The 14631-nt window shown below is 43.2% G+C and overlaps 2 protein-coding genes across 5 annotated transcripts in view; both read right to left on the bottom strand.

The window, feature by feature from the left end:
- C2cd6 (C2 calcium dependent domain containing 6) overlaps positions 1-6517 on the bottom strand; it is a 43191-nt gene extending 36674 nt beyond the window's left edge. Inside the window, exon 1 of the mRNA XM_040753546.1 lies at positions 6129-6517. Within this exon, the coding sequence (XP_040609480.1) occupies positions 6129-6482 (354 nt within the window). The 5' untranslated portion in view covers positions 6483-6517. The remainder of the gene's footprint in view (positions 1-6128) is intronic.
- Positions 6518-12019: 5502 nt separating this feature from the next.
- Tmem237 (transmembrane protein 237) overlaps positions 12020-14631 on the bottom strand; it is a 29223-nt gene continuing 26611 nt past the window's right edge. For all 4 annotated transcript variants that reach the window (XM_013113655.3, XM_013113654.3, XM_005070658.4 and 1 more), the window contains one exon: positions 12020-12618. In XM_013113655.3, coding sequence (XP_012969109.1) covers positions 12557-12618 — 62 coding nt within the window. In that variant the 3' untranslated portion in view covers positions 12020-12556. The remainder of the gene's footprint in view (positions 12619-14631) is intronic.

The raw sequence follows: 14631 nt of genomic DNA, 5'->3' as shown, positions 1-14631 counted from the left end.
GAATAAAAATGAGACAGAGAAATAAGGAAAGAGGGTTAAAGCAACGTCTTCAAACTGGAAGAGAAGTAAAAAAGAAATCACTGAAGGAAAAAAAACCAAAACACTGGGAAAGAACTAATATTAGATGGTAACCCATAAAGACAAATTTGGTAAGTATTTATTTACAAGTGGATATTAGATGTAAAGTAAAAGATAATCATGCTATGGTCCACAAACCCAGAGGGGCTAAGTAACAAGGGGGGACTCAAGGGGAGACAAGGATCTTCCTGGGAAGGGGTAATAGATTTTGAGGACTAGGGGTGGGTAAGGTTGGGATCAGGAGTGATGAAATGGGGGGAATTCTGGGAGAAATGACTGGAATTGGAGGCATCTCCTGGGCAAGGAGGAATCCTGGTGCAATGCAATCTACAAGAGTGACCTAGCAAAAAGATTCCTAGTAATGGGAGACATGGAGCCTGAAGTGACCTTGTTTGGTAACAGGGCAAGTGGAGGGCCTGGAACATCAACCCAGACACCAAACCTTCAACCTTCACTGTGTCCTGCCTGCAGAGCACTCTGGGACCAGAGCCTAGGAGAATCCTCCCTCATCGGAGACCAGAGAGACTTCATCCAGCAACTGATGGGAGCAGAGGCAGAGTCCCATTGCCAAACATTGGGTGGGGCTTGCAGAGTTCTTCAGAGGAGGCTGAAGAGGAAGGATAGGAGGAACCAGTGGGGACAGGGATAGCTACCACAGAATCAGCTGATCTGGACTCATGGGGAGTAGGAGAGATCAGGGAGCCTGCATGTGTCTGACCTAGGTTCTCTGCAGGTATGTTCTGGCTGAGTAGCTTGGTGCTCTTGTGGAACTCCTAACAGTGGTAGCAGGGGCTGTTGCTGACTCTTTTTGCCTACTTGTTGGAACCTTTTCCTCCTACTGGGTTGCCTTGTCCAAACTTCATAAAATAGTGTGTACCTGGCATTATTGTAGCATATTATTTGATTGATGTCCCTGGGAGGCCTGCTCTTTTCTGAGGGGAGACAGAGCAGGGTGAATCTGAGGGAGAGGAGGTGAGGGGAGAGGGGAGAGGGGAAACTGCAGTTAGGATGTAATATATACGAGAATATACGAGAAGAATTTAAAAATAAAATTATTCTCTTCAAGAAATTTTTAGGCAATAAGAGGAAATCCACATATTTATAGGATCTACTGTGGGTGTCTGAAAGATTAACTCACGATGATCCACTCCCAAGATACAGCTTGAAAAATTATTAACCTCTACAAAGACACTCTGTGCAGGTAAAAGTTACTAAATTGCTTAAAGAATAAGTGGTAAGGCTGGCTTCACCTATTACTTTACTATTAAAGAGTAACATAGACAACAACAGAAGGCTGGAACATCAGTAATACAGGAAGGGTAAGCCAGAGACTGGTACCTCGGGGGCTGTGGTGGGCTGAAGAGAATGGGCTGCAGGGGCAAGTGATTCCCAGAGTACCCTTTACAAAGTTAATTTAGACAGTATGCCTGGGTTCTGCTGGCAAAATACAAAATCTGCAGCTCACGGTTAGAATTTTGGACATTTTAACAATTTAATTCCTTACATTTGTTTGTATTCTCTTCAGTTCTCTCATCAATGTTTCATAGTATTTATTGACTGTACAGATATTTTGCCTCTGACTAAATTCATTCCATACGTATTACAAATGGAGATGTTTTCTTGATTACTTTTCCAAGTCGCTTTTCTATAAGCGTAGAGAAACACTAATGATTTTTGCATGTGCCTTTTGTAACCCCCAAATTTACAGAATTCTTTCAATTTAGCTTTGACAGTTTTGTGGTAAAGTTTTCTACCTGTAGGGCCATGTCATCTGCAAACCATAAGAGTGTGACTGCTTCCTTTCCAGCCTTTTTCATACATAATTGCTCAGACTAGGACTTGCAATACTGTGTTGAGCTGAAAGTCATCTTTATCTTATCCCCCCCAATATGTCAAAATGATGATATACTGTGCATGTATTTAAGTGAAACGTCATGCTTATTATTGTATTCATATTCCTTATTTTGGAGGTCTGCCTTGCTTTGTCAAGGTCTCACTCTGTGGCTCGGCTAAGGTGGAGATTATTATGTAACCTAAGCAGTCATCAAAAGCACAGAAATGCCCCTGCCTCAGCCTCCCACATGCTCCGGGACAGGCATGAACTCCACTCCTGGCTGGGGAATGTGAGATTCGGTAGGCAAAAGCTAATTTGGACCATTTAAGACACCTTCTTTACAGACTGCTTGTGCCCAGGTCCTGACAATGGTTCTGCCCGCCTCCTTAGTTTTGTAATTTTCCTTCCTCAACCGAACACAGCTCCCTCCCGTCAGCAGCAGCAGGAAAATAAGTATTTGCTGAATTTCCTATCAGAATCTTGGGCAAAGGTTCTAACTACATCACATAAAGACTCTGATACGACCTAGAATTTCTGCTGGGCCTGGAGCAAGTCTAATTTCAGATAATTCCATTGGACTTTTCATCTCAAAAATTCAGTCCCATTTTGAGAAAGCCCTTGTGACTTTTACAGGAACATCTTCACCCTTGCTCTTGTCTACATTCCATTCTCTGGAGACTTCTTACCCACAGATTTCCTTTTGCCCACTAACCTACACGGTTACCTTTCTTAGAATGCTTTTGCTTCCTGGTCCTAATTCAACCCCCATCACCCTTAAGTTAATCATTTAGCGAGAACTCGTGTGGTGACACAACTCCATGCCTGGCACCAGCCAGGTTCTAATAGTATTCTTGCCCTCAAGTGGTAAATGCTGGTGTTGAAGACAAGTGAACTACAGTTTCATCATTATACAAAACTGCTTCCAAGAAGGGAGTCATTTGTCTTCACGCTCCCTCCAGCCCAACTCTTCTACATCAGAGGAAGAGTCAACTGCCCCATTAGCCAAGTCTTCGTTATGCAAAGAATTGGTAACTCAAAATGTATTTTTTAACAATCTTTTCCCTAGCCAAGTTTAAGAGCAATGGCTAATCTCTACCTTTTTTTTTTTTTTTTTTTTTTTTTTGGTTTTTATGAGACAGGGTTTCTCTGTATTGTTTTGGAGGCTGTCGGTCCAGCCTGGCCTTGAACTCACAGAGATCCGCCTGCCTCTGCCTCCTGAGTGCTGGGTATCCTCTACCTTTTGAGGTTCTCTGTCCCCACGAAACAAGAACCACCACAAAATAAAGCAAAACAAAACACAGGCTGCAGAAGAAAATATTATGACTTCCTATTTCTCATTAGCAAGAAAGCAAACACAAACGACTGTCTCTGGGGAGTAGATGAACATCCCCAGGAAGTGCTCATTGATCGTCAGGGAGCACACCAGTGATGATTGCATCTGAATTCAGAGTATTGCATTTGCCAGTTATGTGGGTCAAACAATTATAGTGTCTATCAAGCCTAAATTTACAGATGGGTAAGGAAAGATAAAAAATTATGGAAACATTTTAAGGTGGTAAATGTGGAGAAGTATAATTAACTCTGGTTAAAAACAAAGGAAGCAAGGGGAAGGGTGGAGAGACAGGAGGATCGCTGGTCCTTGCTGACTGTCAGCTAGCTCCAAGTTTAGTGAGAGGCTCTTTCTTACAGCCGAGAGTGATAAAGCACTGTACCCAATGTCCTCCTTTGACCTCTGCACATGCGTCCACACACACATATGTGTACATTCACCATACATGTATAAACAGATGTACAAAAAATGCAAGTTAAAAACCAAAAGCAAATCTGGGCGTTGGTGGCACACGCCTTTAATCCCAACACTCGGGAGGCAGAGGCAGGTGGATCTCTGTGAGTTCGAGGCCAGCCTGGACTACAGATCGAGTTCCAGAACAGCCTCCAAAACAATACAGAGAAACCCTATCTCAAAGAAAAAAAAATCAAAATCAAGCCCTGAAATAAACTGACATTAGAACTTGACTTTCAGAACATGCTTTTCAAGCATGGTGATGGTTTGATTTTGTACTAATAAATAGAAAATAGTTAAATCAATTAGAAATCTCCTTCCTCCCTTGGTTCCCTTGTTCATTCACTCATTCCTTCAGTTTTTCATCTACAGCCTAGTACCTGCTAGATAAGTCCTCTGTCACTGAGACCCTGCTATAGTTTTACTTCTTATTTTGAGACAGGGCTCCTCAGGTTACCCAGTGTGGCCTGGAATTCACTCTGTAGCCAGACATGCTCTGAATATGTGAACTTCCTGCCTTTGCTTCCTAAGAGTAGCTGGGCTTATATAGGCCTATGCCACCAAGTCTGACCATTTATCATCTAAAAATTTGGGCTGTGTGAATTTTGAAATAAGTTGCCACACACACAATGTATAGATACATAACACACATTGCTAGTAGGTGTTTATGTGTTTTCCACTGCTAAGGATGTAATTAAAGAAATTTAGAATCACCCCTATTATGTCACAATTAGATAGCTGTAATTATTATCATTAATATATTTGCTTTCCTAAACTTTTTGGAGACATAATGCTGCCATACCCCATCCATGAGTCATAAGTCCAAATCAATACATTGAGCTAAAATCACGGGGTCATCGGGACCATCCCACTCAGGAGGCTGTGAGGAAAACCCGTTCTTGCCTCTTCAGAGTTCTTGGTTGCATCACTGCTATCTCTGCTTCCATAGTCTCTCTTTTTTCTCTTCTGAGCATGCCCAGATCTTCCTCTAAATCTCTCTTATAAGGACATTTGTGATTGACTCTAGGGCCCACTCTGATTATCAGGATAATCTCCCCATTTAAATTCCATCACACTGTTTTGCTGTATAAGGTAATTGCTACAGCTACAAACAATGTTCTTCCAACATAAACACTTCTAATGAACTGGAAGAACCCTTCAAAAGACACAAGCGGCCTCTTCTGATTGAGCTACATGGAGATTATGCAAGAACCTCCAAAGCCTACCTAACCAGCACACCCACACCAAACTGTCTACCAAGTCTTCTCCCTCAAGGGCACAACCATCGGCACACACACACATACACACACACACACACACACACACACACACACACACACACACACAGGGAAACATGACACCACCAAGGAGCAATTTCCTAATAAGCAACTCCAAAGAAAAGGAAATCCATACATTTCTGAAAGAGCATTCTAAATGATTTAAGAATGTCCAGGGAACCAAAGAAAACAATTCAACAAAAATCTGGAAAGCAGGACACAAAGTTTGAAGTTTAGCACAGAGATATGATTAAAACAGCTAAATATTCTAAGTATGATTGATACAGTCAATAAAATGAAAAATATAAAAGTATCAACAGTGGCCTTGATAAAGAAATAAAAAACACCTGAGCTCCAAGAAAATTATTTGAAACTATACAGTTACATAATTTATTTACTAGTGAAGGTAAATTTATAGAAAAAGTCATAATATCCTAATATTGTAACAGTGGCATATAAATTGCTTATCTCTGATATAAATGATGGGGGGAGAGGGGAGAGACTGGAAGGGGAGGACCAGCTGGGAGTTGAGGCCGAGATGTAAAATAAATATTTGAATTTTAAAAAGTCAAAATAGTTACATGTAAATAGCATCGCCAAGTCAAAATGAGTGGGAGGGGTAAAAGAGTAGTTTCTGTATGTCATTGAAGTTGTTAATAAATTCAGACTGTAGCTCTAAGTGTTTTACATAATCTCATAGGAACCACAAAGATAAGACCTACAGTAGATACACAAAGGGAAAGAGAAAGGAACTGATTCTTTATCCTTATAGAAAACTGTCAGATCAGAAAGGAGGGCAGGGATAAGGAACTAACACAGTACCAGATCAGCCAGGGCTTATGTAGTAAGACAAAACAAACAAACAAAAAAACTAAAAACCCTCCATAACAAAAATAAATTAATAAAAATAAGGTTTCTGGGGTTCGGCACATACTCAGATAAATGACATGTCAGCATTGGTATTGACTGCCATGAGCATGTAGTGACGGTTCCTCACTGTCTTACATATAACCGGAAGTTTAAGTAATTGCCTAAGGTCTCTAGTGGCACCCCTTTTAAGTGCGGGAGGTCCCAGGATTGCGAGCACTGACCCTTTCAGTCCCTAGGGCACCTCAGGCCTCCCATCTTCAGCCTGCCCTGCCCTCGGGCCACTCACGTTCAGCAGCCGAGTCCCCGTGCTCTTGCCCTTGTCCTTCTTCGCTTTGTCTTTTTCCGTGGCCGGGGGTGTCTTGCCTTGTTCATCGGCAAATCGCATAGAAGAGACATTGGATGCTCTGTGCAACATGGAGGTGTCTGGAGGGCTCAGGGAGCTATTCTGGAGAATGTGGTTGGGCAGCGTGGACTGGGGCTGCATGCCGCCTGGGCCTGGGGTGGAGAACCTCGAGGTACCAGCCGAGGAGGCCAGAGAAGGGCGGTGACGCATCAACCCCTGGGAGATGCTAAACTTGCGCGGTGTCTCTTGAGGGTTACTGATGGAAACCCTCCGGTTTCCCGGAGGAGGTAACTCCATTGTTACATTCTCTTCAGGGCCCTGTTTGCCACTAACCTAACCGCTTCTTGGCTGCGCACGCGCAGCTGCCTTTCCCGCGCTTTCCTGGACCACGTGCAGAACGCCTAGGCTGCGTGGCTGGAGGCCGCCTGGCTTTGGAGGGGTGAATTTAGCAAAGTGGACCATCTATCTGCTCTGGCTCCTTGTCCGGCAGTTTACATTTCCTCCGGAATTCAGAGCCCGCAGGTGGGCAACCTCCTCCACATTGTACTAAATGCTACTTAAGACTGAGGGGCCCTCTTCTCTCCACACCATTCCATTAGATTTATGTTATCAGACATCACTTTCTGTGCAGTGTCACCTGTGCACCAAGTGTATATTTCCAGCAACATACTTGGACACCTTTATCTGACTAGTCCACAAACACAGGACACAGCCATGTATTTTTCTTACCTCCAGAGCTCTAATATGTTCGAAATTAATGTAGTAATGTCACATTCTCCTGACCCTTTAAAAAATAATCCTTTATACAAGAACCCTACTTCCCTTTGCTGTTCCTATTCTGGGATGCCTCTCATATAGAAAAGTATAATGGTTTACTCTATAGTTTCCCAGCCTGATTCATAAATTCCTTCTGCTGTTTCAATATTAGAATAATTTTGCCATTATACAGAAAGCAAACCCAGAATCTCCCAGACTTTATTGGCTTTTTAACATTTAAAAAATATTTTTAAGGTGGCTCTAAAGCAAGCTGGATAGCATATTAGACTTTCTTGGTTTGCTTTTGCTTTTTGAGACAGGGTTTCTCTGTGTAATATTCCTGGCTGTCCTGGAACTAGCTCTTTAGACCAGGCTGGCCTCGAACCCACAAAGATTCACTTGCCCCTGCCTCCCGAGTGCTGGGATCAAAGGCGTGCGCCACCATCTCACAGGTGCTCATTAGACTTTTAAAAATAGAAAGCGTTTTAGATGTTTACTTATCTCAGAGCCATTATTTGCTGCTAGAATATTTGAAATGTAGTCTTGTAGGCAAGAGTAGGCTCAAAAGTCACCTTTAATCTCTACCACTGGAAACTTCGTTTTCCACAGCTCCTGCTCATACCCAATCTCACCTACAGACCTTTCCTAGGCTCTCCACTCCCATCTCTTCTCTAAGTAGATTTAGACCCGTCCGAAGGCAGGCAGCATGTTTGTCATGTGCTCCAAGGACACAGTTAAGAGCTGTCTCCAACCTGCTGCTTGGCATGGACTCACCCTAGCAGCTGCTAATCTCTAAGGACAAATTCTTTAGGAACAACAATTGGGTCTTTCCCTTTCAGGCTGCATGGCACACAGTCGCAAGCCCCTTAACTCCTATGTGTTGTCTATCAGTGTGGGTCTGTGCCTCACGGTGCTTAATCTCCACCCCAGAGATATTTGTTTTCCCAACTCATCCTGGCTTCCTAAGGGTTCAAGTAATGCGGCATGAAGTTTACCTAGCACCACAGATGAAGTAATCTCAGTGTTGGTTTTGTTTCACAATGGCATGGCTTTATTTGTACTGTAAAACTATTCCTGAGGGGAGGTGGTGACAAGGGCCTTTAATTCCAGCATGTAGAAGACAGACACAAATGGATCTCTGTGAGTTCCAGGCCAGTCTGGTCTAGAGAGCAAGTTCCAGGACAGTCAGGGCTATAAACAGAAACCCTGTTTGGGGGGAGGGAGAAAGCAAACCAAACAAAAACAAAACAAAAAACTTATTCATTTATTGGCTCCTTAAAGAGAGTCTGATTCTGCAGGTCAGCTTAGCAATTAGTTCTATGCATTTTCCCAGAATGCATAATGTTTTCTGGGTGGGGCCTGAAGAATAGGGGACAAGCTTATCTCCATTTGGAATCTCTGGTAATTAAAGAAGCTCTGGGTTCGAGGCCAGCCTGGTCTAAAGAGCTAGTTCCAGGACAGCCAGGAATGTTACACAGAGAAACCCTGTCTGCTGAGGGCCTAGTCTTTGCTTCCTAATGGGCAGTGTCCTCTAGATATCCTGTGCTCACATGATAGAAGGCATAGGGTAAACTAATGAGGTCCTTCTGCATGTCCTACAAGGATTTCACCTGTCCAGGTCTGGGGTTTGGTCAGGATATGGCACGATACTCCCCAAAACCACATGTGGAAAGAGACCTGACTCCCATAGGCTTATTTCTGACCCTGCTGTACACATCCACACACGTACACAGAGAACAAGCAGATTTAAAGCTTTTAAACTTAAAACTAAGTACGTCATTTTACATTGAGAGATAAGCACCAAATGAGATATGATTTCATCTGAGGAACAACTAGGAAAGTTTGAAAATGGACTGGATATTAGATGTTATAGAATTACGTTTTCCTGTTCCTTTAATTCTGTACATTCATAAACAAATGCCCTTAATTCTCAGGACAAACTTCCCTTCCAAAGATTTTGAAAGAAAAAAAAAGGGGAGACATACAAAGAAAAAGCAAATGAGGTTAAAAAAATTAATATTAAACCTAGGCTGCTAATATCTCACAACATTGTGTTTTAAGATCTACAAAAAGATGCTACTCTGAAGACCTGGAGAGACTGTTGAGCAGTTAAGAGCACCTGCTGTTCTTTCGGAGGTCCTGAGTTCAGTTCCCAGCACCCACACTTGGTGGCTCACAACTGCTTGTAACTCCAGTTCCAAGGAATCAGACACTTTTTCTAGCCTGCACAGGCACCCACAGGTTTACATAAATAAAAATAAAACTTTTTTTTAATGCTGAGCTGAGCTGAGTTGGTGATCTGACTCAGCTGGTAAAGATTCTTGCTTGAGCCTGGTGACCTGAGTTTGGTCCCCAGAACCCACCCATGTAAAGGAGGAAGGTGGACCAAATGCACAAAGTTGTCCTTTGAATTCCACATTTGCCCTGTGGCACAATGCCCCTGTCCCATTATTTATACACACATATGGTGATGGCATTTACATACACATAGTTGGAATCACTGCATCTCACAAAACCCCTGCTCACATCAGACCTCTCCTAGATTTCTCCATTCTCAGCTCTCTCTAAGTAGATTAAGATCCTCCAAAGGTGTCCATCCACCCTATCCTCTTCTCCCATAAACCTAGGCTTCATCCTCAAAGATTCAGATTGACAGGTCTGATAGTCTCATCTACAGCCTTAGTCGATTGCCTTGAATCTGCTTTGAACTTCCCTAATCATTATAGTCAAAGGAATCTTTGGCATCCACTGCTGAGTTCTTTGTTTTATTTTTTTTCCTTTTTAAATTTAGTTAGAAACAAGCTTGTTACATGTCAATCGCAGTTCCCTCTCCCTCTCCTCCTCCCCTACCCCACACTGAACCTCTCTCTCATCCCCTTTCTGCTCCCCAGGAAGGGTGAGGTCTTTCATGGGGGACTCTCCAAAGTCTGTCATATCATTTGGAGCAGGGCCTAGACCCTACCCCGTGTGTCTAGGCTGAGAGAGTATCCCTCTATGTGGAGCGGGCTTCCAAAGTCCATTCGTGTACTAGGGATAAATATTGACCCACTACCAGAGGCCCATAGATTAGCCACACCTCCAAACTGACATACTCATTCAGGGGTGCTGGAACAGTCCCATGTTATCAGTCTAGGGTCCATGAGCTCCCCGTTGTTTAGGTCAGCTGTTTCTGTGGGGTTTTCCTGGTCTTGACCCTTTTGCTCATCACTCCTCCCTCTCTGCAACTGGATTCCAGAGTTCTGTGGATATCTGCTTCTGCTTACATCAGCTGCTGGATGAAAGCTCTAGGATGGCATATAAGGTAGTCATCAATCTCATTATCGGAGAAGGGCATTTAAGGGCACTATTCACTGCTGAGTTTTTGCTGAAGGATTTGTCCCATCAGCTGCTCAGGGACTGTGTGCTTGCTGGAGTATATTGGGAGATTTGAAATCCAAGTCTTATTCAAAGACCATCCTTCCAGTGTCAATATAACATTATTAATGTAGCCAGCTTTCTCCATCTGCAGTGCAAAGTTCCCCATTCTCTATGCTCTTAGGAACATGCCCAGCAGTGTACCTAACACAGAGCTACTGTCTTTTATGACTGTATTACAGTCTAGTACAGAAATAACTGGATTCAAACCAAGAGACCACAGCACTGTGATGCTTCCTGGAGGCTCTGTAGGAGGACCCGCTGCTCATCTGTGATAGAACACATGGGCTGGGATGTCTGTGTTTCTGTCGGCTGTTGGGTAAGAAGAGTCTGTTCCCGGACTTTTGGGGTCACTGATGGCCCTTCCATCTTTAGAAGCAGAATCATCACAACTGACCAAGAGCTCTTTGATGAGATATTGGAAAGGTTTATTCCTTTAGGAAACATCACCAGGCTACATGAGCCACTCCCACAAAGGAGAAAACTCCCCATTTCAAGATTCTTATCCCCAGTGCCATCTGCATAACCTCTTTTGCTGTAGGAAATAATATACTCATGAACTCCAGGAATTAGGGCATGAATGGCCATTAGAGGCCATTGCCCAGCCTACTACATCCCCCGCATTGATAGCAGCTTTTCCTGTTTCTCCTTGATGACACAGTTCAGATGTAATAAATCTCAGCTCAACTTCCCTGCAGTTGCTGCAAAGCAGACTGCACACTCCCAGCGGCTGTCAATGTGAGAACCATTGCCTGTCACATTGACAACTAAAACTGACTGGATAGGCAGAACTGCCTGTAGAGTCACAATTCTATCACAAGTGAATCCCTGTTCAGCAACTCTGGCCTTACAGACCAATCCTCAGGGACAACCACCTCAATTATCAGTCTGTCAATCACCTGCTACACAACATTCAGTTGCGTGCTGGTCAGGGAGGCCCAACAGTTCCAGGGATGTGTCCAACAGCCATTAGTCACTTTCTGTTCTAGCAGTGACGTATGCTGTAGGCACTCACAGACACCAGCTGAAGAAGCATTTGAAGTGTGTGAAGACAGCTATTTCCATACAGAACCCACCCCAAGAGTGGAATTTCCAAGAAACCTAAAGATAGCTGACAGACTGTGAGAATGAGGATGGTGAACTTACACTCATGCTTTTTGTGACTTATAAGAAGAACCAGGGCCCTGCAACCTCAGATGGGGAAGGAGGATCCAGAGTTAGAGATCAGTCTGGGATACACAGCGAGACCCTTTCTCATCAAACAAACAGAAACACAAGGGTTAAGGATGTGGCCCAGTGGCAGGGCACCTGCCTACCAGAATGAGACCCTAGGTTTGACATCCATCAACTGTAATGGTGGGGCCGTGGGGGGGGCACAGACGGGTACTCTACAGAGGTTAGTCCAAATCACAGGCCTAAGCTGGTTTATGGCTTGGCCTCTCTGCTGCTGCGTTTGAGTTTGTGGTTTCTGAAATGGACTCTTATGTAGCTCAGGCTGGACTCGAGCTTGCTAAGTAGCTGAGGGAAGCCTTGAGCTCCAGACTCTGCCTCCACTCCTACACTGTTACAGCTGTTTTCCCCAACACCCCCAGAGATGCTGACGTGTAGCCAGGTAAGGCAACAGCCAGCACAGATTTTAAAAGGGAAAAATAAAACTTTCAAACAAAAGGATACCTGTCTGTTTTATTAGCCATGACATTAAACATTTTTCCATTTAAATTACAACATAATTATTACACAATATACAAACACTTGACCAGAAAACACAGACTTTATACTGTAGTGTGTTCAATAAGGAGACATCAAAAATATAAAATGAAGGCATTTAGCCTTCTACCCTATTCTCTAAGGTGACATTGAAACGTGATGTATATTGTATTAACACTGAAGTTATGGCTTTTCTAAATTGGTGCTTTTTATTATGATTATGAATACAGCAAATTTGAGAGAACAGGAAGCAAACACTTTCACCTGCTTTTTCAGTCCACTATCTCCTGTATCACTAAGGTGACAATACTATAGAAATCAATGTTGGGTATAAAGACCAGATGCAATTTAAACATTTTTCATAATCTTCAGAAGCATTTCAGCATTATATAACAAAAGTTCAATTATAAATACACATGCACACATCTTATAAAAATATACTTGAAAACGAGAGTGGGGAAGTGCAGGTCTTTACTGCAGTGAAGGAGTTGGCACTATGAAGATGCTTGGATTCCTTTGTCAGGGTTCTCTTCCACACCAGAGAAGAACAGTAGCTCTGGAGAAAACAGTGAACACACCACACTTTAAACATTTTCCCAGTTCCTCAAAATAGAGATGCAGCTTAATAAATACTGATTTATGCATAGTAATACAAAGTCCTCAAGCACAAGTATAAATTATTCCGGGAGTTGGGTTTTTTTTTTCCTTTTAATCTAAATGCGACTCCAACCCCAGGGAGCCCAGCTTCAGGTGAGATTGGGTCTCCGGCGGGGGAGGACCGCCCGCCCATCACCCATCCCCCTCGATCTTCTGGGCTGCTCCCAGCATCCAGAAGACCCGCCCACACAGGAAAGAGATCAGCCCCTCCAAGACCCCAACCCCAGGGAGCCCAGCTTCAGGAGAGATTGGGTCTCCAGCGGGGACCGCCCGCCCATCACCCATCCCCCTCCATCTTCGGGGCCGCTCCTGGCTTCCAGAAGAGCCGCCCACACAGGAAAGACATCAGCCCCTCCAAGACCCCAACCCCAGGGAGTCCAGCTTCAGGAAAGAGATCAGCCCCTCCAAGACCCCAACCCCAGCGAGTCCAGCTTCAGCATCCCCAGCTTCAGCTGCAGTAAGGAAGGAGACCAGTGGAGACAGAAAGACCCCACCAGCACCCACTGGAAGAAGAGATGGGAAGAAGACAGAATAAGAGATCACTCAGCAATAGAAACACCAACATGACCCCACCAGAATCCAGGGATCCAACACCAGCAAGACCCGAAAAGCACTACATAGATGAAGAAGAGGAGACAGACCTTAAAAATTATTTCATGAAGATGATGGAGACCCTCAAAGAAGAAACGAGGAAATCCCTTAAAGAAATAGAAGAAAAAACAAACAAACAAAATCCATGAAATGGGGGAAAAATTCAAGAAATAAACAAATCTCTCAAAGAATCTAGAGAGCACCAAGAAAAAACAACCAAGAAAATTAAGGAAACAGCTCAAACAGTTGAAGGATTGAAAGCTGAAATAGAAACGATAAAGAAAACACAGAATGAAGGGATGCTGGAAATAGAAAAGCTCGGTAAACGGTCTGGAACTACAGATGCAAGTATCACCAATAGAATACAAGAGATAGAAGAGAGAATCTCAGGTGTTGAAGACTCATTAGAGGATATAGAGTCGTCAACCAAAGAAAATCTCAAAACCAACAAATCCTTAACACAAAATATCCAGGAAATATGGGACACCGTGAAGAAGCCAAACCTGAGAATAATAGGTATAGAAGAAGGTGAAGAACTTCAACTTAAAGGTACAGAAAACATATTCAACAAAATCATAGAAGAAAACTTCCCTAACCTAAAGAAAGATATGCCTATGAAAGTACAAGAATCTTACAGAACACCAAATAGGCTTGACCAGAAAAAGAAGTCACCTCGCCATATAATAATCAAAACATCAAACCTACAGAGTAAAGAGAAAATATTAAGAGCAGCTAAAGAAAAAGGCCAAGTAACATACAAAGGCAGACCTATCCGAATTACACCTGACTTCTCAATGGAAACGATGAAAGCCAGAAGATCCTGGTCAGATGTCCTACAAACTCTAAGGGAACAAGGATGCCAGCCCAGACTACTATATCCAGCAAAGCTCTCAATTACCATAGATGGAGAAAACAAAATATTCCATGACAAAGCCAGATTTAAACAATACGTATCCATGAATCCAGCTCTACAGAAAATGCTAGAAGGAAAACCTAGAGCCAAGGAAGATAACTACATTCACAAAGACACAGGCAATATATAATCATACTTTACAAAACACCAAAAGAAAAAGGGAGGAGAAACTACACAAAATAACTTCACTAACAATAAATCAAGCGCAAACAAGGATCACCTATCAATGGTCATTAATATCCCTCAATGTCAACGGCCTCAACTTGCCTATAAAAAGACACAGACTAGCAGAATGGATACGAAGACAGAACCCTTCCTTCTGCTGCATACAAGAAACACATCTCAACACCAAAGACAGACGTTATCTCAGAGTAAAGGGCTGGGAAAAGATCTTCCAATCAAACGGCC

The sequence above is a fragment of the Mesocricetus auratus genome, unplaced genomic scaffold (assembly GCF_017639785.1).
Source record: "Mesocricetus auratus isolate SY011 unplaced genomic scaffold, BCM_Maur_2.0 Super-Scaffold_100010, whole genome shotgun sequence".
NCBI classification, from domain to species: Eukaryota; Metazoa; Chordata; class Mammalia; order Rodentia; family Cricetidae; genus Mesocricetus; species Mesocricetus auratus.
Note: the sequence above shows the minus strand (reverse complement) of the source record. Positions and strands in the feature narration are given on the sequence as shown.